This window comes from Patella vulgata, chromosome 2 (genome assembly GCF_932274485.2).
Source record: "Patella vulgata chromosome 2, xgPatVulg1.2, whole genome shotgun sequence".
Classification (NCBI taxonomy): domain Eukaryota; kingdom Metazoa; phylum Mollusca; class Gastropoda; family Patellidae; genus Patella; species Patella vulgata.
Window position 1 is genome coordinate 37,656,709 of NC_065880.2, and position 24,004 is coordinate 37,680,712.

The window sequence follows — 24,004 nt, forward strand, 5'->3', positions numbered from 1 at the left end:
CAGTTTATATACATTCAGATTACATTATTATATACCTTGTGACCGATTTGTGTCAATTTCTAGGTCCCAAATATTTGCGATTTAGCTCCTTTAATAAGGTTCTGCACCAGTCTGTGATACAAACTGTCGGTTAGATCTATTTGATAAGGCCAACTTCAAGTTTGGTCAAATGGTCACGAGATGTAAACAGAGCTAATGCTAATCCTAACCTGCAATCTTGCCAACTATCATGTGCCTGAATCTTATTTACATCTCGGTGACATGGACAAAAATTGAGCTGGCCTTAAGTAATTCAACATAGTTGAACTTTTATGTTCAACGTTATCTCCCCTTAGACCACAAAATTGGCGTTTATCAAATTGGTTGACAAATATTCCATAAATAAAAAATATGTACTTCTTCAAAAGAAAAGAAAAGTTTATTTCATGAAAATATTTTATTCAATTGTGAAAAACGTTGCAATATAATTCTGATCACAAACTTTAAATGATAAATTTACCAGTTTGGGTATGTATTATAAACTCCTTTTATTGTAATATTACTGATAACTAGAAGACAACAATTTTATCAGAAAATGCAAGAATTTCTGTGCAACTTCAGACATCTTTTAGTCAAAATAATAACATTAATTTCAATACTAAGGAATGATTATTATGAAAGACAGACATGCATCTATACAATTCCTTTCGTCGTATTTTACAAATATTTCAGTATTTAACTTCATTTCTTACTTCAAACATAATCATGTGTATAAAACAATTCATTGCAATGTATATAATATGTAACTTATATAAGATATAATACACAATACAAGCATATACAAAATATAAAATACAATTACTATAATATAGTAAAAAATAAATACATATACAGCACTACAGTATAGACTAAAAGACCGTAAAATATGCATAAAAATTTCTAGATATGTAGAATATTAAAGCAGTTACCAGTACAACATGCACAATGATGTGTTTCTATTCAAAACTTAGTCTCTGGGCTTTCGGTTTTCTAAGGACAGCTAAACAAAAACAAAACACAGAAATCTGTAAGTCATCTATGTCAGTTTTTAACTTTGATTAAATTATTAAAGATACATTATTCAAGAGCTAAATTTGTCTATTGCCGGTCTTTCTTTAGGCCTTAAATGTTATATAAATTATTAATTAGACATTTATTATCATGACAAGACCATAATTAACTCTGGATGCCATCGGATCCACAAGATTATAACTAGATTAGAACATTTGGCCATTTAATGATTTAATTTAAAAATGAAGGAGTGAGTCCAAGTATTGAATATATCAGACCCTGGTTACGATAATGAACAATCAATGCACACATCTTCTCAACTACAAACAGTAATAACTTGGCTCAGAATAAAGTAATTTAAATGACATTTTCAATATATTCATTTTGTATTATCTATTTTTGAACTATTATAGTAAGAATGGCCATCTCTTTATCTAAATCTTACATAAGTCATAGATTGGTTTAATTTTGTTCTGAACAAAATGGATTTAATCAAGACAATTATTAAGGTTTTGAAAAACTGTTGGTTTTACACTAACATATAGTAGCACTCACAATATTGCACATCTACATGAAATGAATTGGCAAGTTCCTAGACTTATATGCTTCTCATCAGTCATATTATGAATTTCATTCAGAGAGTAAATATCATGTTACAAAGAGTATATAATTAATAGTCTGGAAAACCTTATATATCATAAAGTAATCAATCTTATTAATTATAAAGTTATCAAACATAATTATATAAAAATGTTAAATTAACTACTGTATAAAATTATAGAGTCTCCAATTGGCTTTAATCTTATGAGAACCTTGGCACAATTAACACATAAAAAATCCATCGGCACATGGAATTCGATATAAGAGTAGGTTGTAGTGCTGCTGTTCGGGCAAAATTCCCCTCATAGCACACTGTATGGTGTATGCTAGTCTTCATTAGCCCGGTCAGGAGCAGAACAGTATGATGTTAAACCCCATTTCATTAATAACCAAAAGCTAAGCTTTGACGTCTTTGATACAAGAAAAATAATCTCATTTAGATTAAATCTTATATTATGTGAATTTGGTTTCTCTATATAAATTAAATTGGCAGTTCAAGTAAAGAAGGATAGTACTACATGAAACGTGAATTTTTCCATGGAATAAGCATGCCAAGTTTTATGTCAATCTACTTGAATTAGCAGAATCTTAGGCTTCTTTTGAAGAGCACTGCTCCCAAAAAGAACAAAAAAATGGAAATTAAAACACCTGGTAAGTCAACAGACCAACTTTCGCTTATTTTGGCAAATTGAACATTCTGATGTGAATCCAAGGGGTGGTAAATCAATAGTTTTGACTTACTTCAAGACCATTATCTCCTGTATAAACAAAGCAATTACCAAATCTATATTCTAACCAAGATTAACCTTCATCACATTATATAAATTATCTATGAGTTAGTGCCAAAGTTCTCATAGCTTGTGTTTGAATCACAGCAAGTGTACAATGAATAAAGTGTATATAATAGGAATGATAAGTTTGTGTACAATAAATAGTATATATCAACAGGCAGTAAACTCTGATGAAAATATTAAAGATTACATTGAACAGTAAATACAATACAAATAAATAGCATATATACATGTATATATTGTGTGACCATGATTACATATTATTTATAATAATAAAATAAAACCCATGCAAATAAGTCATAATAATAGATTATACAAATTGTAGATACAATGCAATGTGAAGTGAAAAATACTGTAAAAAAACAAAACAAAACAAATCAAGATAATGACTAAAACAATGCTATATTATTATACGTTTATTTTATTATGATATTCATAAAGGTTTTAAAATTTCTAATACTATGGCTGTGATATGTAAGTAATTTTACATATTTACATAACAAATGGCATATTTAATAAGTTATAAAAGAGGTGTTGACAATCTGATTCTGAAAACACATAATCTCTTGATTTGGAGTTATATAATAATATTTATCAAATGATTACCTGGCACCTTCTTCAAGAAAACTACATTGAAGACATCAGCCTTGACATTAGAGAAAACTAAAATTTGTGCAATGATTTTAATGCTCAACCAAACCAATCAACAATCAATATTCTTAAAATATTTTTGTTTAAGTTTTCATTATTAGGGCTCATGGTTTATAAAATTCAATAACAGAACAAACATTCACACTGCACCAAACTTTATATTTCAGATTTTCATAGATTATCTTGATTAATGAACAAAAACATAAAGTAATCAGAGTTATATCTAATGACCATAAAAATAAGACACATACTGATTTTGACATTTCTTAGGGTTGGCAAAGCTAACGAAGTACTGCAGCAGAAGGCCAATAAACATTTTTCTTATTTAGATTGAACAAAAACTTGGACTCTTCAGATAATAATTTACAGGATTCAAATAAAAAACCATAGGTTAGATACAACCTGTCTTGATGTTTGTGGATAGAAATGAGTTACCACTAAGAGGTCAACAAAAATTTGCAAAAAAATAAAGATGGAGCCAAGAAATCAACGAAAAGTAATAATGTGAACCTTAAATGACTATAATTTATGTTAGGATTGATTTGATTTTAATATTATGTCAGTCTATATTTGCCATTTATTTTTGAATATAGGGCTTTTAAGCCTACTGCATGTAGTTCACAAAGCATTCTCAGACTTAAGAATTTACTCAAAATTGTTCACCTTATTTTAACTAAAATATATAATGCTACGCATTCGTGAAAATATAAACGTTTTCTTGCTTAGAGATGAAATAAAATATGTTATTCACGACAAAACGACAAATGTTCTATTTATTTTATGATTTTACAATCATTTTAGGTAAAAACAACATGGACTACTTTGTCCGCTTCTAGCCAGTGGAATAACACTTTTATTTCACTGATAAAACGCGGTATTCCACTACTGATCATAAAATAAAGCCCTTTATAAAACCTCCTGTTGTTTTAATGTATCAAATACATCAATAAGAAACTATGTGCAAATTTTGTGTTTCTGGATCAGATATATTTCTCATAAACAGTGGTTGAAAGCTCAGTAAATTCTTAACTTAAGTCTGAAAATGCTTTGTGAACTCGGGGGGCCTGTACTATAAGAAGAAATGCCCCTGATATTTGATAAACAATTTAATGCAATTATTTATTAAGCTTATTACTAAGTTTATAGACCAGCAGTAAATAATCTATAAAGATAACATCTTATTTCAATATAACAATGAAGCTGTTGATGTCTAAAATACAAGATCAAATAAATTCATGTTAACACTGATTTAACAAATTAACACCAACAAGCCAACATCGAGGCTGATGTCCCCCGCCGAAATCCCGAAATAGATAGATGACACATATCAATTAATTGCACGTTTATCTTTTTCAAAAGTATCGAGCAATCAAACTGATTATCAACTATACACTAAGTTTCATCACTCTTTATCAGATAGAATCAACCTAACGAACATCAACATCAAGTTTAAACATTCTACCACAATTAAAAGCAGAGTTATTATGTTCCAAAGTCTTGACCAATCAATTGGTTATTGCTCTGCTTACCCTCAGGAGAAAATGTTCATTATTGAAATTAGTCGTTGTATTGCTGTGATGAAACTATACACCAAGTTTCATCACTCTCACTTAATTAGAACTAAAGTTATCGTGTCCCAAAGCATCAACCAATCAACTTGCTTATCTCTGCTTACCCTAAGCAGAAAATGCTCATCTTCGAATTCCATCAAGGCATCGACATAATAAAAACCTACACCAAGTTTGACAAGGCATTGACCTAATAAACACATACACCAAGTTTGAACATTCTAGCTCAATTAAAAGTTATCGTGTCCCAAAGCATCAACCAATCAAATTGCTTATCTCTGCTTACCCTAAGCGGAAAATGCTCATCTTCGAACTCCATCAAGGCATTGACCTAATCAACACATACACCAAGTTTGAACATTCTAGCCCAATTAGGAAGAGAGTTATCGTGTCCCAAAGCATCAACCAATCAAATTGCTTATCTCTGCTTACCCTAAGCGGAAAATGCTCATCTTCTAACTCCATCAAGGCATTGACCTAATAAACACATACACCAAGTTTGAACATTCTAGCTCAATTAGGAAGAGAGTTATTGTGTCCCAAAAAGTGTGACGGACAGACAGACGGACAGACGGACAGACAGACAGACAGACGGACGAACCCATTTTAATAGTCCCCTGCTTTCTTCGAAAGGCGGGGGACAAATATTCATGAACACGCTTGTTGATGATGAGAAATTGATGACTAGAATACATTGAACATAGCAAAATCCTGTCAAAATAAAAAAAAACAACTTAAAACCAAAAAAAGTATTATAATGTAAGGTATATGTAAGCACTGGAATCTGACCTTCTAATCGTATATATATGCATACACCATACCGAACAATATATAATAAAAAAAGAACAGGAATGCAATGCCTGTTAAAGCCTCGATTTTACCTGCTCTCACTTCGGCTCCTTTTTTTTCAACAATTCGTAATATCAGGCAATCAAACCTCTGTCGATTCACTCAGATATTTTTTTTCTTCAATCTGGCCGTTTTATTTGCATAAATAGCCACTTGTTTCCAATATTTTCGTTCGTTGACGTTGTCATTGAATCCATGTGCTGACGTCACACAAAAACCTAACCAAACTCTGAAGTCCCGTATACTTCCACCTCAAGATCATGAATATTCAACAAAACCTGGCAGAAAATGTATATTTAAACCCTCTTCTTCCATTCTACACCCAAAAGTCAACAAAAATCGCCATGCAAAAGGGGGAAAATGGAAAGGGAGAGAAAAACTAAAAAATATCTTTGCCCTTGTTTCAATGGTCTAGTCACTGCGGATTGATTTTGTGTGACGTCAGCGCATGGATTCAATGACAGACATTGCATTCCTGTTCTTTTTTCTTTTATTATATATTGTCTAGTTCGGTATGGTGTATGCATATATACGGATAGAAGGTCAGATTCCTGTGATGTAAGTGAGGGATTTTGTATCTACATTTCTAATCATTTGCCTTGAAAAAGGAACATGCATTAAAAGAATTTCTAACACTTTTGTCATTTGCCTTGAAAATGAACATGTATAAAAAGGATTTTCTAACACTGTTGTCCTCTCCCTGTATTACAGATATAAGTTTGCCTCCGCAGCTGTAGCAGCAACAATTTGAACATTTAAACCTTGTTCACCAGATTATCGGCAGAAGATCAATTGTCATGACAGGAGGAGTATCCTGCAAAACTAAATGAACTAAAATATTCTAAATGGGTAGACTGATCCACAACATTCAGTGACTGATTAATAACCAATTTAAGTAAGACTTATTTCGTAAAGGCATTTTATATGTATGATTTTCTGAAAATCTAAATTAGTGTTGATAAGCTTGAATAAGATTAAGTACATATGTCATAAAATTTGAAGCTTTATTTACATATGAACAGTATTTGATTTAATAAAAGATTTATGAGGTCTAATGGTGTAAGATTACAGGTATAAATAGTTTCTACATAAAGACTAACAAACTATTATTTAACATTTTGATACATGTAGATTTTATCAAACATGTAATGACTTCCTTGTATATCAACCATTCAATGGTGAATTAAAGGAAGTACTTAGGTAAATACAATTCATTTAAGTTTCCTATAATATTGATTATTCAAATTAATATTTTATTGAAAAAATCATAAACCTTTAATTTTACAGTTATTTTAATTGAAGTAAACATCTAGATTCTAGACTCTAAAAACATAAGAATATTTACAAAGGTAATGCCTTATTTCTACTCTTAAATATAAGAGAATTAGATTTTTAAACTGTGTAACAGCGGTAATTAAACCAAAGAAATATGTCTTTTTTAAAAAAAAAAGAAGAAAAATGCATGTTGTAAGTTCTGCAGAGCTACTTTAACTGACTCTTAAAACAAGAGATAATAACAAAATAACAGATCATCAGATCTTAAATCATTATAATATATAGGCCTTAAATAGGTATATAAATACATGTTATGTAAGTTATTGTCAACTTGTTTAATACTTATGTCACATATTCCACCATATGCTGTGTATATTATTATTATGATTGTTGATTCAACATCAGATATATTGACACCAAAGAAGGTCAATAAAGCTGCAATTAATGAAGGGCTGTCACAGAATTGAACACTTCTTTGGCTTCTTCTTGGGAGTTTTAACCAGTGGTCGCTCTTCAGCTTGAAATTTTCTGTAAAATGAATCCTGAATGTTATTAGAAATGAAATGGGGTTTAACACCATACTGTTTGGCTTCGACAGTGCTAATAAAGACGAGCCTACGCCATTCAGTGTGCTATGAGGGTAATTTTGCCCGGATATCAGCACTACGGCCTTCTCTTATATCAAATTACGTACCCACCAATGTGTACACAGGACCTCTTTTTTTCCCCATACTATCTGAACGACTAGACAGCTGTTCTTGCCAAGCCCTTAGTCCTGCACCACTGACAAGATGGAACAATGACAGAAATCCATAAAAACTTTCTCAGCCAACGTAGGGATCGAACACGAGACCTGCAGGTTAGCAGGGAATATTTTACTCAGTGAGCATCTGTGGCTTTCTTGACTTGAATGTTATTAAAGTTATTCAATCTGCTACTATAGCAAATTTTTTTACTCTTGTTAAATTTCTATTTTTGAGCAGACCATAAGAAACCAAAAGAAATTTGTCATCAGAAATTGTACCAATATTTCTGATTATCTAACAATTCAATTTGTTCTGAAAATATTATCATAGATAGGCTATGAGACATAAATACAACCCTCATTTGTGTTGTAATGAATTATTATTTTCACGTATTAAAATGAAATAAATTATATTATGTTCTATACCTGATAATTCGCACTAGTTCATAAAATGACTGATCTACATTTGACCTATTTTTAGCACTGGCTTCTATATAGCTAATTTTTAAACTTCTGGCAACCTCTGCTCCCTCATCATGTGACACCTAAAGAATATACATACATCATAAAAGGTACATGTATATTAATACACTGGAATCCTGGTATCATTAAAACTTGCATATTAAGCCCTAATTTCTTTCACATTCATTCAATATCGTTAACTGACACAACATTCGTACAAGGAGAGGGGTTTTACATAGGCTAAGCCTGTTCCCCAATCCCATTCAGTCAACCTGAATAAAAATACGGTTTAAAAAAAACAAAAAACATTTGTACATACTGCCTTGTAAAAGTTAGATAACAAAGTTATTTAATAACACATTGGGAGTATGAAATGTTTCCATGGCAAATAAATTGTTGTCCCAAGAACTCAAGTAAACAGATGTTTAAGTGTCAGGTAACTGAACACAAAAATGATGAAATTGTGAATCACTCCTTAAATGTAGTGGTTTATTTCAATGCCGTGCATGTAATGAATTTTGCCATACGAAATAGAAATAAGGCCATTACATGCAACATTATGTTCATCGTCGGGGTGGGGTGCACACTGCACCACCGTTCCTTTTATTCTAAGGAGGCCTAACTTGCTTTGTTTAAGGTGAATTCATATTATAAAAAAAATAATTTTTAGGGCTTCACACAAAAATAATCACTATCTTATGAATTACAAATATAGTTGGCTGTGCGAAATCATGTTGATCTTACAGACACTATTCACCATCTTTTAAATCATTGCATTTTAGGGGATATTTTGGAATTAATGAAGTTTGATTGTAAAACAATTAGGTTGAGAGTATTAGTTTACTTACCACACTGGCATTTTCTAAATCTGATTTATTTGCGACTAAAATCATAGGAAATTCATCTCTATCTTTTACCCTTAATATCTGTTTGTGAAATTTATATACTTCATCAAAGCTGTAAGAAAGAAGAAACTATTATCCTCAAATTCTTATATGAGGTGGTGCTGGCTTGTTTTGATCATATCTCATTTATATCTTCCATTTTGGACTGACAATCCCTTTAAGAGATTCAATCTTTCACAATATTTCAGTTTGCAAAGGATTAAAAATAACCTTGATTGATAAACAAAGACTTTTAGTTCACTGTGCAACAAGATCTGTTCTTCATTAATTTCATAACACATTATTACAGTATTAAAGTGGATTATCATTCAATAACCTTGAAACCTTATTATGATGTCGGTTCATTTTTACAGAGGCACATTTTTTTTTAGGGCCTATCTTCATAATTACACAACATTTTTTTCATAGAACTCTTTTTATTCTTTTAAGCAATCATTTCCCAACCCATTTTTAATTTTTTTTTATAACATTTTGTTATTTTCATAAATTTTCTTCATCAATACCCCAACAAGATCCACATCGTTCTGATGATATAAAATAACAAAGTCCTGTGTACACATTGGCATGCATGTAAAAGAATCCTTGACACTTGGAATCTAAAAAAGACTGTAGCGTCGCCTTTCAGGAAAAATTTCCCTCACAGCACACTTCATGCAATGTCTTCATTAGCCCAGTCGGTGGTGCAGAAGAGTAGGACGTTAAACCACATTTCATTTCCCTAAAAGATACTCTACTCTAAATGTGCTTATTACTAAGGATGTAAACGGTCACTGGATTAACCGGTCATGGTTTGGTTGCACTGTTGAACCGGTTCAAAAAATAACTAATCGGTATTTGTTTTCATGATACCTTAGTTCAACTCTGAATGTAAGTCTCATTACACTCGCCCTGTACGTTCAGGAACCGTCCTATTGAAGACTTGTCGAAAAAAGTCTAAGTCTTATTTTGGTTCAACAAATATTTTGATAGAAAATTTTTATCGGTTAACTGGTTGCGGTTGGGTTTTTAATGACCAGTTATTGAGTTAATCAGTTCAATAATTTCTGAACCGTTACATCCTTGTTATTTATGCTGGATGCCTAATAATAAAATGTTTTACATGTACCTGCTTCTATCTGTTACAGAATACACCAATAAAAAGCCTTCTCCTGATCTCATATACTGTTCTCTCATAGCACTAAACTCTTCCTGACCAGCTGTATCTAATACTGTAATATAAATACTTGTACTTTAAATATACATTTATAAACTAGGCTGAAAAGCTACAGAGATTCACATGGTATTTTTAAAAATAAATACATGTAATGTAAATATTGTATGACAGTGAAGATCAGACCTACATGTACACTGCATGATAAGATTTGGGTAAAATATGATGGCCACAATGGTCAGAATCTTTAGTCCCAGTTTAAGGTGCCTGTGAGGCTAGGGGGAGAGAGGAAAAACTGCTTCTGCCTATTATAAGAATGATTATAGCCATAACACATAATAAATTGCCCTTTAAATAAAAGGCAGATTTATTTTAACAAAGGATAGGTTTACATGATATTTCCAATAAAATGAAATGGGGTTTAACATCCTACTTCTGCTCCGACTGGGCTAGAGAAGATGGGCATACGCTATATAGTGTGCTACATGAGGGAAATTTTGCTTGGGCAGCAGTACCATGGCCTACTCTCATATTGAATTCCAACTGCCAAGGGATCTTTTATGTGTACACCAATGAAAGGCAATAACTCTGAAAGAAATTATCAGAAATTGTTGAAAATCAAAAGACGTCTTTTATCGTCTAAACCTAAATACTGTGTAATTTCAAGTCAATTAAATAATAACATGTCAAGGGCATCCCCAAGTTTTTTTTTAAGTGACCAAGGTAACTCAACAAAATTAGGGAGTATGATATGCATCATCTAAATCTTAAAACTGTAATAGTAACAAGAAACCAAATGTACAAACTGAAATAAGATTGACAAGATGACTAGTCAGCACCCTTGCACTTGTTTGGAAGGCATAAGGAATAACAACTTCATGAAATATCAATGGGACTAGTCAGAAGATTCATACTCTGATCATAGTAGCTCGACAAGGCACAGTTGCTACTCCCTGTAAGGTTTGCACAACAACCTTTGTCTACCAAAATCAGGTGCGGTATGTTAAACATTAAAGACCACATAAGATGGCCAAAATTTTTTTTCGCTACATGTAGCCAATAGTCACTATATCCACTTTACGGCAAGCTCACGCCAATCTGATTAAAATGAATTCGGCTATTAACGTTTGAGTATCCGACATGCCAAAACGCTTTTCAATTTTTCAATTACGACCTTAATCCGGTTGATTGACTGGTGACGTCACAGGCACTACACATAGTATATACATTATCTATACACAATATATCACTACCTGTACAGTATATCTCTGATATACACGTCACAGTCCAATTAACAGGTGACTGGCCTAATCATAATCACCGAATTATCGTCTTGCATTGTTATAGATTAGACATTTTGTGATTGGAGTATTTTCGAGTGAATTTAAAATGCTTTATCATGCCGTAGATCAATTTAAGCATCCTTGTCCTTTGTTTAAAAAGGCCACGTGACAGATGGAGACGACCCAAGCGATTAGCCCATTTACCGGTAATTTGGATAATACTTGATTTACCAAAATATCTCTATATAAGCACAGAAATACAAATAGTGCCAGTCATTTGTCGTTATATTCATTATTGGCTATATATAATTATAATAACCATTTCTATACACAAACAACTTATATCGTAACTCCATTTTAAATTCACGGCGAATATTTAATTGTTCAATGACTATGCATAACAATAGATCGCCCTCATTTCTCAGCCAATCAACGCTGGGAATCTTATTACCGTGTACGGTGCTATGCATACTACAGCTGTAGTAACTGACGTTAAATTTTGGAGCAATAATTGCATGGGATTCATCGACATGAATATCAAATACACGTGATCATCGTGACTGAAGTTCCTGATGTCGTTTGATGAGCTATTAAAGTGTGAATGTAATTGTTAATTACTTTTTTTTATAAAGAAGTTAAACAATGTTAGACAATAACCTAATCTTATCACAAACGTTTATCTATCGAATAATTTATATTCAGATTCGTATCATGTCCATTAAATGTTGTCTAAGCGCCAATCAACAAATAATACGAGGCTACTTTATTACAAAAACATCGGTGAACAAATCTAATTGATTATTGTTGTGGAGAAATGTTTGCAGCAAAGTTCCCCCGTAACTTGTGTCGTTCGCTCGTGGAGTTTTAACACGTTCTACCTAGAGTGATGTCTTTGATCTGGCGGGCTAATAATAACCTAATCAGCATTCTTAATCCAACATCTAAGTGTAAATTAATTTATAACCCCATGTGTGTGCAACGCTAATCTACATCGAGATGTAAATTAATTTATGGCTTCATGTCTGCAACTTTAGACGGATTGATTAATGATAGATATTAACGGCACTACAAAGTACACTTGCCATCTTATTATTAATACACAAAGATAGCTGGATGACCGTTCTCAATCTCTTAATTCTAACGTATAATATTGAGCTATTTTTTCATATTTCACTTTTACAGTCTATTTCAGAGTAATGTTCGTCAAATCCACATGCAGAAAGAAAGACGAGATACGGATCGTCATTAACAAATCACGTTTCAGTCATGTTTGACTTTAATGGTAGAGTGGCTCTTATCAAAAAGTCACTTTAAAACATAATTTTAAAATCGCTGTCGTGAGAAGAGAGGGTGGGACATTATAAAACAAATTCTAAATAGGATCTTAAATTAAAATAAATTACAAAACAAATTATTCCGCAGTGAATTGTTTTATTTAATTAGGGGATTAAGGAATCAGTCAGGCGTTAATGAATACACACGCCAGCTGTATATAGGTAATTAAGGAATAAACATCCCGAATATGCATTCGGTCACTATGACGTCACTGGCGTCTGAGGGGATTAAGAGTGTTTTCGATAATTGGCAAAGTCGTTTTTACAGGAGGTATATTTTTGCGACTTGAGTGAAGATAGCTGAATTAATTTCAATCAGATTGGTGTAATATAGTAACCATTGGCTACACGTGTCTCAAAGTTTCCAGGCCCATCTTATGTGCACTTTAAGCTTATACATCAGAAAATAAAATACTTTAATAGTTTGATGTTTGTATAAAGTTTTAAAAAGATTTCTTTGAACAGATAATGAAATATGCTCTAGAAATGAATTAGGGACAGAAGGAAGGTCATCAAAAAATAAAATAATAGGTTGATGAATGTAAAAGTGTTATAAAGGTATCTTAAACAGTTTCTGAGATATGCTCTAGTATAATAATTATATACCAAAAGCTACATGTAATTCAAATGTGTAGTAAAAATCATTCAACAGAGATTTTTTTTCTCCATGGATTGGAAATGCAAAAATTATTAAATCCGACAAAGGCACAACTACGGTAATAGGATGATGTATGTTAAAGTTTCAAAAAGATATTTTGAACGATTTATGAGAAATGCTCCAGAAACAAAATTGTGCATAAAAACTAAGTCAAATTTTTTTCCATGGAAATACAAAAATGATAAATCCCAGAAATTCCAAATTAGCAAAAGGCACAACTAATATAATAGGTTAATGTTTGTAGAAGGTTTCATGAAGATTTCTTGAACAGTTTATGAGATATGCTCTGTAAACAAATTTGAACACAAAAACAAGTCAAATTTGTTTCCATGGAAATACGAAAAATATAAATCCCAGAAAATCACTGATTGATGTACGTACAAGTACCAAGAAGATATCTTAAACGATTTATGAAATATGCTCCGGAAACCAAATTGTACACCAAAAAGTAAGTCAAATTTGTTTCCATTGAAACACAAAAAATATAGAGAGAGAAATGGGGTTTAACGTCCACTCGACACAAACTAGGTCATTTCGGGACTAACATATGGTTTAATTTTATTTACATAATTCGCTTGCGTGTAGGGGTCTTTAGCAGTGGGAGGAAACCGGAGGACCCGGAGAAAACCCACGAGGTTGGACAGGCGACCCTACTCCTTGCCACGTACATGTACAACCGGGGATACAAAAAATATAAATCCCAGAAATGTCTAAATAGCAAAAGGCACAACTACCGTAATGGGTTGATGTCTGAAAAAAGTTTCAAAAAGTTTCAAAAAGATATCTCAAACGGTTTATGAGATATGCTCCAGAAACAAAATTACACACCAAAAACTAAGTCAAATTTGTTCCCATAGAAACACAAAAAATATAAATCCCAGAAATTTCTAAATAGCAAAAGGCACAACTACTGTAATAGGTTGATGTGTGTACAAAGTTTCAGAAAGATATCTTGAACGGTTTATGAGATATGCTCCGGAAACAAAATTGTACACCAAAAACTAAGTCGAATTTGTTTCCAAGGAAACACAAAAAATATAAATCCCAGAAATTTGTAAATAGCAAAAGGCACAACTACTGTAATAGGTTGATGTGTGTACAAAGTTTCAAAAAGATATCTTGAAATCGGGACGGACCCCATTTCAATATCCCTCCCTAACTTTGTTCGGCGCGGGATAAAAAATAACTTTAGCCTAGGAGAGACACAGCTGCATTTCATTTTATCCTATAAAAAACAGTCTCTAATATCAAATCATTTTTCCTTGCACTGCAGACGTCTGTCACACATAAATATCTATCAAATGATGAGGTGATTTCAAATAATTCAGACAAAATAAAGGAAATCAAATCAGTGCTTGCGATAAAATTTAAATCATTCTGGAATTATACATTTATAGTGACTCTATAGATTATATGATGCATATGATACCAGGGGCAAGAACTGAAAGCTGTAATCTGACATATTTCATGTTTCAGCATAATGTAAACATTTAGACAAATATAATAAACACATCAATTCAATCCCAATATGCAATGTCAGGTTTTCAGTTGCTCAATAGTCTAGATCAGTTATAAATAGAGGGAAAACAGTTGAAGTCATATGCCTGTTATCACTTTATACAGTTTATACCTCTAGTACACAAGTCTACCACCCTAAATCTCACATTTCATTCACAAGTCAGAATGACATGAAACTAGGTCATACTTACAAATCAGCATTTCCTGAGTGTAATATAAGTGGGGAACAGTATATACATGTACGTATGCATACATACATTTAAAGCAAAAATATTTATAAGAAACCTATATAATTTATAATTAATGTTTAATTTGTCTCTTGAAATTAAAGACAAATTGAAAACATAAATTTGCCCTTCAGTTAATTCTTAAAACTTTAGGACATAATTTTGTGACGCTCCAATTAATCCGGTCACTCCATTAAATCAGACATTGACTAGTATCAGCCACACTTTGAGTCAATCATTACTTATGATGCAAATGGGTACTGTAATCTTTAATTTAGTATTGGCTAATGTGTACAGGTTTAGCCTGTTGATTTATAGAATAACAATAACATTTTGAGTATCACCCAGATACATAACATTTTGAACAAAAATGTAATACATAATATACTATTCAAAAAAAGTAGGGGATATTTGATTTTTAAGTGTTATTAAAGTCACCTAATGAAACTGACGAAGAAACAAATGACAAAATGAAATGAAGTTCACATTCATCGATTTATTCCAAATGATCGTTAGACTAAGTAAGGCACAGACTGACCATTATAAGGGTAAAATGATACCCGGGGTCAAACAGCAAAGTTACCACAGCATCACAACCAAGTCAGTAACGGGTAAATCCTCCTCTGTTTGCCAAACAAGCATTGATCCGACGTGGCATACTCCTAATGAGACGTCTAAGGTCATTTTGGTCCAGATTGTCCCATTCCTGTTGCAACGCAGCAGCAAGTTCTTGGACATTGGCAGGACGTTGTTGACGTTGACGTAACCTCTGTCCAAGCATGTCCCAGACATGCTCGATGGGGGAGAGGTCGGGACTCAGTGCTGGCCAAGGTAATGTGGTGATGTTCTGTTGTTGGAGGTAACCTGTAACGATCCTGGCCCTGTGACATCTTGCGTTGTCATCCTGGAAGATGAAGCGGCGGCCATGATGTCGTGCGAACGGCACAACATGGACTGCCAAGATGTTGTCCCGGTAGCACTGGCCTGTAACACGCCCTGCAACAACATGTAAAGCCGTTCTTCCAGCAACAGTGATGCCTCCCCACACCATAACAGAACCACCCCCAAATCGATCATGTCTGATGACGTTAACGTCTTGGAAGCGCTCGTTTCGACGACGCCACACCCTCCTACGTCTGTCCAAAAAATCAACAGTGAACCTTGACTCATCTGAAAACATCACATTGCTCCAGCGTCGATTATCCCAGTGTTGACGATCCCTACACCAACGACGTCTTGCCTGAATGTGATGATCTCTCAAACAAGGGATCACGCGAGGACGTCGGGCGCGAAGGTGACCCCTATGCAGTCGATTCCGAATCGTCTGGCCACTCACTCTCACACCAGTGTCTGTTTGAAGACGAGCGCTGATCTGATTTGCTGTGATGACACGATTTCTCAAGGCCAAGGTACGGATAAATCGATCCTGGGCTTGAGTTGTCGCCCTTGGTCGACCTGAGCGTGGTCTGTCCTGTACAGATTGTGTATCACGGTATCTGGACCATAGCCTGCTTATGACAGACTGAGAAACATTCATCGTCCGCGCCACAACCGCCTGTGTTGTGCCGATCTGTAGCATGCCAAGGGCACGTAACCTTTCATTTTGGGTAAGCCGACGCATATCAAAATTTGTTTTCTGGTCACTAAAACAATTAAACTGATGTTTCCACCCTGGAATTCAATGCCACAATGACTGTAACATTCAAAGTCAGAGTCGTGCAAATCTTGGGTTGGACCCCCATGATGGTCCCAAGCATCACCTGCATTCCATGCGGTAGCTATTGGTGCGTTTGGGCGTCACATGTAACTGGAAATGTTTCTTCTGTTAGGTTCTATAGTGACTTTTTTCGTAGTCATTTGCATATTTTAGTATTATGCCCCCAAAATCAAATATCCCCTACTTTTTTTGAATAGTATAGTACTAAGCTTATTTTATTTTTCCTTTGATTATTTGGGCTATTTTTCTCAGCACTAAGTACAGGCATATACAACTACAAGTACTTACTATCTAGTCGAGCAACAACTTCATCAATAACACATTGTTTGGTATAGGAATCCTCAATAGTGGGGTCATAATCTGTGACAAAATACGACTGAAATAAACAAACAATAATACTATGAAAAGTAAGGGAAGAAAAAATGAAATAAAAGCACTTACTTTACCATTATTATACCAGTTAATAAATTTCATAAAAATCGTGGATCTAAAATCTTTTAAAGAAAGATGTCCTTTTACATTTTAAGTTACCGTCCCTTTCTCAATCCTAATTAAAATTTATAGGTTTGTTTGTTTTTCATTTTGATGTAAGTATTTTGTAGAATGTCATTGTGATTTATTAAATCCATTATTGTGCAAGAAAAAGCATCTTTTGACTGGCTTACACGGGAGGTCCTGTGATCAATTGAAAACAAACTTCTTAAAAAACACAAACATGTGAGTAACCTACAATTTGATGTTTAGATATGGCCAATCTTAAATGAAATTATTTAAGCTTACATTTAAAGAAGTCTTATAAAGATACAATTGTAAACAAAATATGGCTAAAAGGAAATTATATATTTTTGCGAACAGAAAACAAAGGACTCAATTATTATGGGGGTGTCCCCTTTTCTACATACAATTATATTGATACATGTACCATAACAATTTTGCACTAAAAACCATAAAAAATAATAGTGAGTCAGAAATAGTCTATGGAATAAGCATGGATTTAATAGTGAATCATGATACATATAGGTTTTGCAAGGTTGAAACGTATGGGCAAAAATTACTACTGTACAAATGCAATGACCAGTAGCATTATGTGTATGACTTTTAGGCTAGATCAACTGAACAAAATATGAATATCTTGATTCTAAGGCCTGCTCTCCATGTATGTGTTTCCACGCACAAGCTTTTTTATTTCCATGTGTACAGAAAAATTGCTGAAAAGTTTGGGGAATCCCACGTAAATGACATGTGAGGATTTCTCTTTACAGGATGCAGCTCGACACTGTTGACATTCTGTCACCGCCTTTTTCATAATAACAGCATGTCCCAAAAAATGTGCCCTTTGCGGCAAAGAGAGGTTGATTGACTTAGTGGAAGAGAACATGTGTTTGTACGATGCAACAAAGACCTAACAAAAAAAATTGTGGTTCAAAATACCGTTGGGCATCCATGCGAGACAGAGAGAGAGAGAGAGAGAAATGTAGTTTAATGTCCACTCGACACAAACTAGGTCATTTTGGGACTAACATATGGTTCAATTTTATTTCAATAATTCGCTTGCATGTAGGGGTCTTTAGCAGTGGGGGGACCCTACTCCTTGTCATGTACACCCGGGGATTCGAAACTACGCCAGTCGACCCAATGACAGGCATTATGATCAGTGCACACATCCTAACCATTCGGCCTTCCAACCCCCCTGGGCACGCATGCAGCTGCGCACACTCAAAAAAAATTACGGAAAAGACACTTACCCCGGTATCCAAATGTTTACAGAAATGGCCCTATTACATTTGCATTAAACCAACCTTTTGGCTGCTGGAAACACATACATGGAAAGGGGGCCTTAAGAGTAGACTTATTGTATTTTTTTCTTTTAATATTAAAAAATCAGAAAAAAAGATTAAGTCATTTAAGTCATGGAAATTAATTCAATGATTAATTTGCCAAATCCTGTTTGTAATAAAGCTGTTACTTGGCACTATTACCTAAACGTCAATCAATATACATGACTTAAGACTTCCCGAAGAAATGACCATTCACCTACCCCAGAGAAAAATGTCACTTGACTGAACTTAACAACAAAACTGTATTTGTACAGTAGCTTTTCAGCTACACTAGGGTGGGTATGTTTAATTAGATATATTAATGATACATTATGGGAGATTTTTATAAGGAGTTAGCCATTCTTGCTATAACAGCTCAAAAATAGATGATGAAAGAAGAATATATTGAAAATGTCAGTCAAATTACTTTATTCTGAACATAGTTATCACCAGTGTAATTTTAGACTAGAAATGGGACTGAATTCCATCTTCACAGATTCTTAGTATGGCCGATCGTTTGATTGACTGGCGTTAACTCCACCTACATAATCTCTGCTGTCTTTTGTCTGCTGTCATAATATCCGAATTTGTGTTTTACCTTTTTGGATTTTTATAACAACTTAAAAATGAGTGAGACGGTAAATTTTCATTCTTACATGTATTTTGGGCACGCATTAAATCAATTGAACATAGGACATAATATTATAATACAATTATGATAAATCTATAGGTATACACCAGTGGCGTCGTGCCTATTGGAGAAATAAAAATGTTTTTATTGATATTATTAAGACAGAAGACCTGTCCGTCTGTATTAGTCATCACATGGTCTCCAGGAATTGTATAATTTGTCATTATTTGTGTTTAGTTTATCGCAATTTAAACAGTTTAGATGTCATTTGTTAAGGCATCACTCAACAGCGGCCTCGCTTCGTACACTCTATCATTTAGCCTCGGTCCGGGAGTATGACGTCAACGTAACGGTTAATCTCCGCTCACGACGCCATTTAAAATTAAATCAGTCAACAAAATCCCAATTAAATCCAAGCTGAATCCAAGCCATCCGTGGGTCTACAGAGTTGATTTTTTGCTTGTTGTGTAAATAAAGATCTAATTTATAATTTCTATGACATCTGAAGCCTAAATAAAGACTTGCAATAATCAGATTTAGCTCTTGCATAATGTATGTTTAAGTTATTTTGGATTAATATATATAAGCAATCATGTCAGATTCATCTCAATGTTTTAGTTACATTTACTAGGTCATACATGTAGTATTAGTACATGTAGGTAGTTATATATGTTACCGGTATGTATATTGTTACATTTTACCAAGATGGAATTTTAGGAATCTAAACCAACACTAACAGTCATCAGATGATCATCATGACAGGCATTGCAGTATTATAAAACATTATAAGCCTATCTTTAGAATTTAGACATCTACATTGTATGAATAAGGAAGCAGCCTAATACTATCTACGGCTATACTAGTTCAGCTCTGAATGTAGGTCTCATTACACTCGCACTGTACATTCAGGAACCGCACTATTGAATCCACGTCAAAAAAGTTTCGACCCCAAGTCAATTTTACTGGGCAACGTTTTACTGCTAAACGGTAGCGTGTCATTCGCTGTGAATGTGAACGTCTGTACAGTGTAAAGTAACATTTAAGTGAGAAAATAAGGCCTTGCTTATAATTACCTCGCTAGAGTCATAATGTGCGACATAACATGCTGTTAAAAATACCTCCCCTTCTGCTAAGGGTCGTATTTTTAACAGCATGTTGTGTCGCACATAGGCCTACTACTGACTTTAGCGAGGTAAGCAAGGTCTTATTTTCTCACTAAAATGTTCCATTACAGTACACTGTACAGGCTTTCACAGAAAATGACGCGCGACCGTTTAGCAGTAAAAAGTTGACCAGTGAAATTTAGAAATGGTTCCACTACTGATGTCTTCCGCCTTACTCCAGCCATAGTAGTGCTCATCCTACGGAGTTCCTTTGCGCAAGTTTTTTAGTCAATTGACTACAAAAAGGTTACTGGCCTATAGCTCCGTTAATTTACACATAAACTGGCCCAAAACTGTACAGTGCATAGCTTAACATATAATAAACCAATTCCTATTGAAATAAAGGTGAAGTCTTACCGCATAATTATATAATATGAAACCCAACTGCTATGCGAAATTTCTCGACTACCGAACTTATTTCAACTGGCCGGTGTCATGGCGGCTTTCACATTATAAGAAACATCGCTTTGGAAATGTAGAACGCATTACTACCACAGAGAAAAACTGTTCGATAACTATTTTAGTGGTCAAGTCTTCACTAGTTGTGATAGAATTACTTATTTCAATACAGAGAGAGAGAGAGAGAAATGGGGTTTAACGTCCACTCGACACAAACTAGGTCATTTTGGGACTAACATATGGTTTAATTTTATTTCAATAATTCGCTTGTGCGTAGGGGTCTTTATAGTGGGAGGAAACCGGTTATTTCAATACAAACTGTAATGATATGTGTTGACAATTGTGCGTTTGAACCTATTTAAACTTGCGTAAGGAGTCTTAGACAGTATTAATTGTAGCGTTAAACACAGTTTAATGATACATAATTGTAGCTAAGTAAAATTGACCGAATGTTCCTGAACGTACAGGGGGAGTTAATGGGACCTACGCTCAGAGCTGAACTACGGTTATAGCTATACTATTATTTATAGCATTTACCATATTTTTACATGATTTAGTAGACAAAATGCCTAAAAATAAAAAAAAATATTGTATAAATAATAAAGAGTCTGTAGCCTAAGGCCGCCCCTCCAAAGCCACAACCCATGGGCTAAGCTGTTTTCTTTTCTTTTTGTCTTCTTAAATTACATCATATTAGAACTCTACTACTATGCCTACTGTCTGATTCATCGTAAATTTTAAACGGATTTCTTCGATTATGAACAAACTACTTAACTTTGGTTATTATAAACTTACCTGTGTGTTTGTAATGAACTCCCGTTCGATAAAATCCATTGCACAACTAATTATCACAACGATGAGAACAATTTCTCTCTTGAAAAATTTGAAAATTTACTTGTAATTTCGACAGAGTCGATGTCAACAATGTCTTCGTGACGTATTGGTCGAATCCAATATACCTGTTGCGGGGGTTGGTTAACATTGAAAGATAGTTTGACAGCGCGATCATTTTGATCGTATATGGGTTTGGGCGACGAAAAATATCAATTGAAGGCAATTACATAGGAGATTTATATGGAAATCATTGATCGCCAGTCTATCAAATTTTCTTCACAATTAAAATATCACTGATTGCACGGATACTCGTAAAAATAAAGTCATGAATAAACTATAAATATCCTATCTTCTTTATGTTATAAATAATTTAACAAGGATCATGAAGCTTACCTCCGAATTCTCTGAGTGTATTTTTAATTTTATACGCATTCTTTCGATCGAATAATAACCGCTTCAGTAACATCTTTAAGCGTGTTGCGGCAGCCCTCAGCGTGTCTATTGCCGTATTGGGTGCCCGGGTGGGTATATAATGCTACTAAGCCCGTATGACCCCGTAAGAAGCGGAACATTAATTCTCGATTCGACAGTTTTGACCGAAGTGTGATAAAGCCCGTAAAACGAATGTATAGTTGTGTTTGTGCGGCATGCGTGTTCAAAAGTAAATAATCCCATCCGAGTCGCTAATCAAATAATTAGAACAAAATATTTCAAAAAGTAAAGCTATAAAATTTGCAGAGATTTTACTAGAATGTAAAAGACGGTAACTAAATACAGGAATGCGGGTAGTTATGTGTGCGAACGCTCAAACTCAATGCCAATTGTCGTAGGTATCCAGACCACTCGGACCAAAGACTACTCGGACTAAGACCAGTCGGACCAAAACAAGACCAGTCGGACCAATTAAATTATATTATAAGGCTAGACAATATGCTATTTATTTATTATTAAATCACAATACAAAGAAGCAAATAATTCTTATACGGAATTCTTATATTTAGAGTTGTTTGGTTCAATTTTGTGTACGTAAATAAATCAACGATTAGTTTTAAAATTAATTAATAATGGTGCCAAAAAAAAATATCAATCTAATTTTTCTTTACTCTTGCAATGAGACTCGGTATGTCCAGACTTTTGACAGTTTCTACATATACGGGTATACTGTTCTTGTCTGATAGCCTAATTTTACTTTTTCCACATTCGCGGTATCCCCAGTGGTTTCATTCCGTTCTACCCCACTAACCCGTGGGTTACTATATATGGGGGTGGGGGGGGTGGAGACACGTTTTCAAGTTATCCGCCCTTGATGCGTTAATATAAACAGCACATAATAATACGAAGACCGGACGTTTATATGCCCCTTTTTAAACGTGACTACAAGTGTGGTTCTCGATATTTTGCGATTTGGAATACAATTATCAATTTATTCAAACAACAGGTTATTATTAGTTCGAGTAGTCATATTAAAACACACACAATTATCAATTTACTCAAAAAAACTTTATTATTGGTTCGAGTAGTCATATTAAAATAAACACAATTATCAATTTATTAAAATAACACTTTATTATTGGTTCGAGTAATTATATTAAAACAAACGCAATTATCAATTTATTAAAACAACATTTTATTATTGGTCCGAGTCGTCTTTCTGTTGGGTCCGAATAGTCTTTTTGTATGGTCCGAGTAGTCTATTTGTTTGGGCTGAGTGGTCTATCACTTGGTCCGACTGGTCTTGAACCGAGTGATCTTTGGTCCGAGTGGTCATGGATTCTTGTCGTAATTGTACTTGAATTTCCTATGCTGTCACCCCTAATACGAAATGATATCTTCCGCAGAGTGACATAACCATCTTCCATATTGGTATTTTTCTCTGGGAAAAGTTTGTGATATTTCAATTTTTCAAGAGAGAACTTGTTTTCATCGTTGTGATAATTAGTTGTGCAATGGATTTTATCGAACGGGAGTTCATTACAAACACACAGGTAAGTTTATAATAACCAACGTTAAGTAGTTTGTTCATAATCGAAGAAATCCGTTTAAAATTTACGATGAATCAGACAGTAATTAGATCTACTCGCCTAAAAACAAAAATAGAAAAAAAAGGGAGATTTTATTATAGATTCGTGGCTACCGGTTATTGTAAATTACCTGAATAAATTGTATCGTTAAGGCACTTTTGCCAACACCTCCACCACCAACTACAACCAGTTTGTAGCTCTGGCTAAAGCCAGAAGCATCATTACGGGACATCGTATTCCCACCCAAAACCACTATCGTACACTCATTCCGTAAGTTTTCATGACAAATATGGCGTAAATAATGGCAGACATGCGAAACAGTGGAGTTTGGTTCGCCTATTCATAAAATGTAATTGTAAGGCGAATTTTATAATAGA

At 33.9% G+C, this 24,004-nt stretch overlaps 1 protein-coding gene across 1 annotated transcript; it reads right to left on the reverse strand.

The window, feature by feature from the left end:
- Positions 1 to 417: 417 nt before the first annotated feature.
- LOC126811559 (ras-related protein R-Ras2) lies at positions 418 to 23,931 on the reverse strand. The gene is made up of 6 exons (XM_050537253.2): positions 23,758 to 23,931; positions 17,051 to 17,138; positions 9,981 to 10,083; positions 8,819 to 8,927; positions 7,935 to 8,053; positions 418 to 7,291 (listed from the first exon to the last, which is right to left on the reverse strand). Exons 1-6 carry the CDS (start codon positions 23,857 to 23,859, stop codon positions 7,219 to 7,221), a joined length of 594 nt encoding a protein of 197 aa, XP_050393210.1. The 5' UTR covers positions 23,860 to 23,931; the 3' UTR covers positions 418 to 7,218.
- Positions 23,932 to 24,004: the final 73 nt, after the last annotated feature.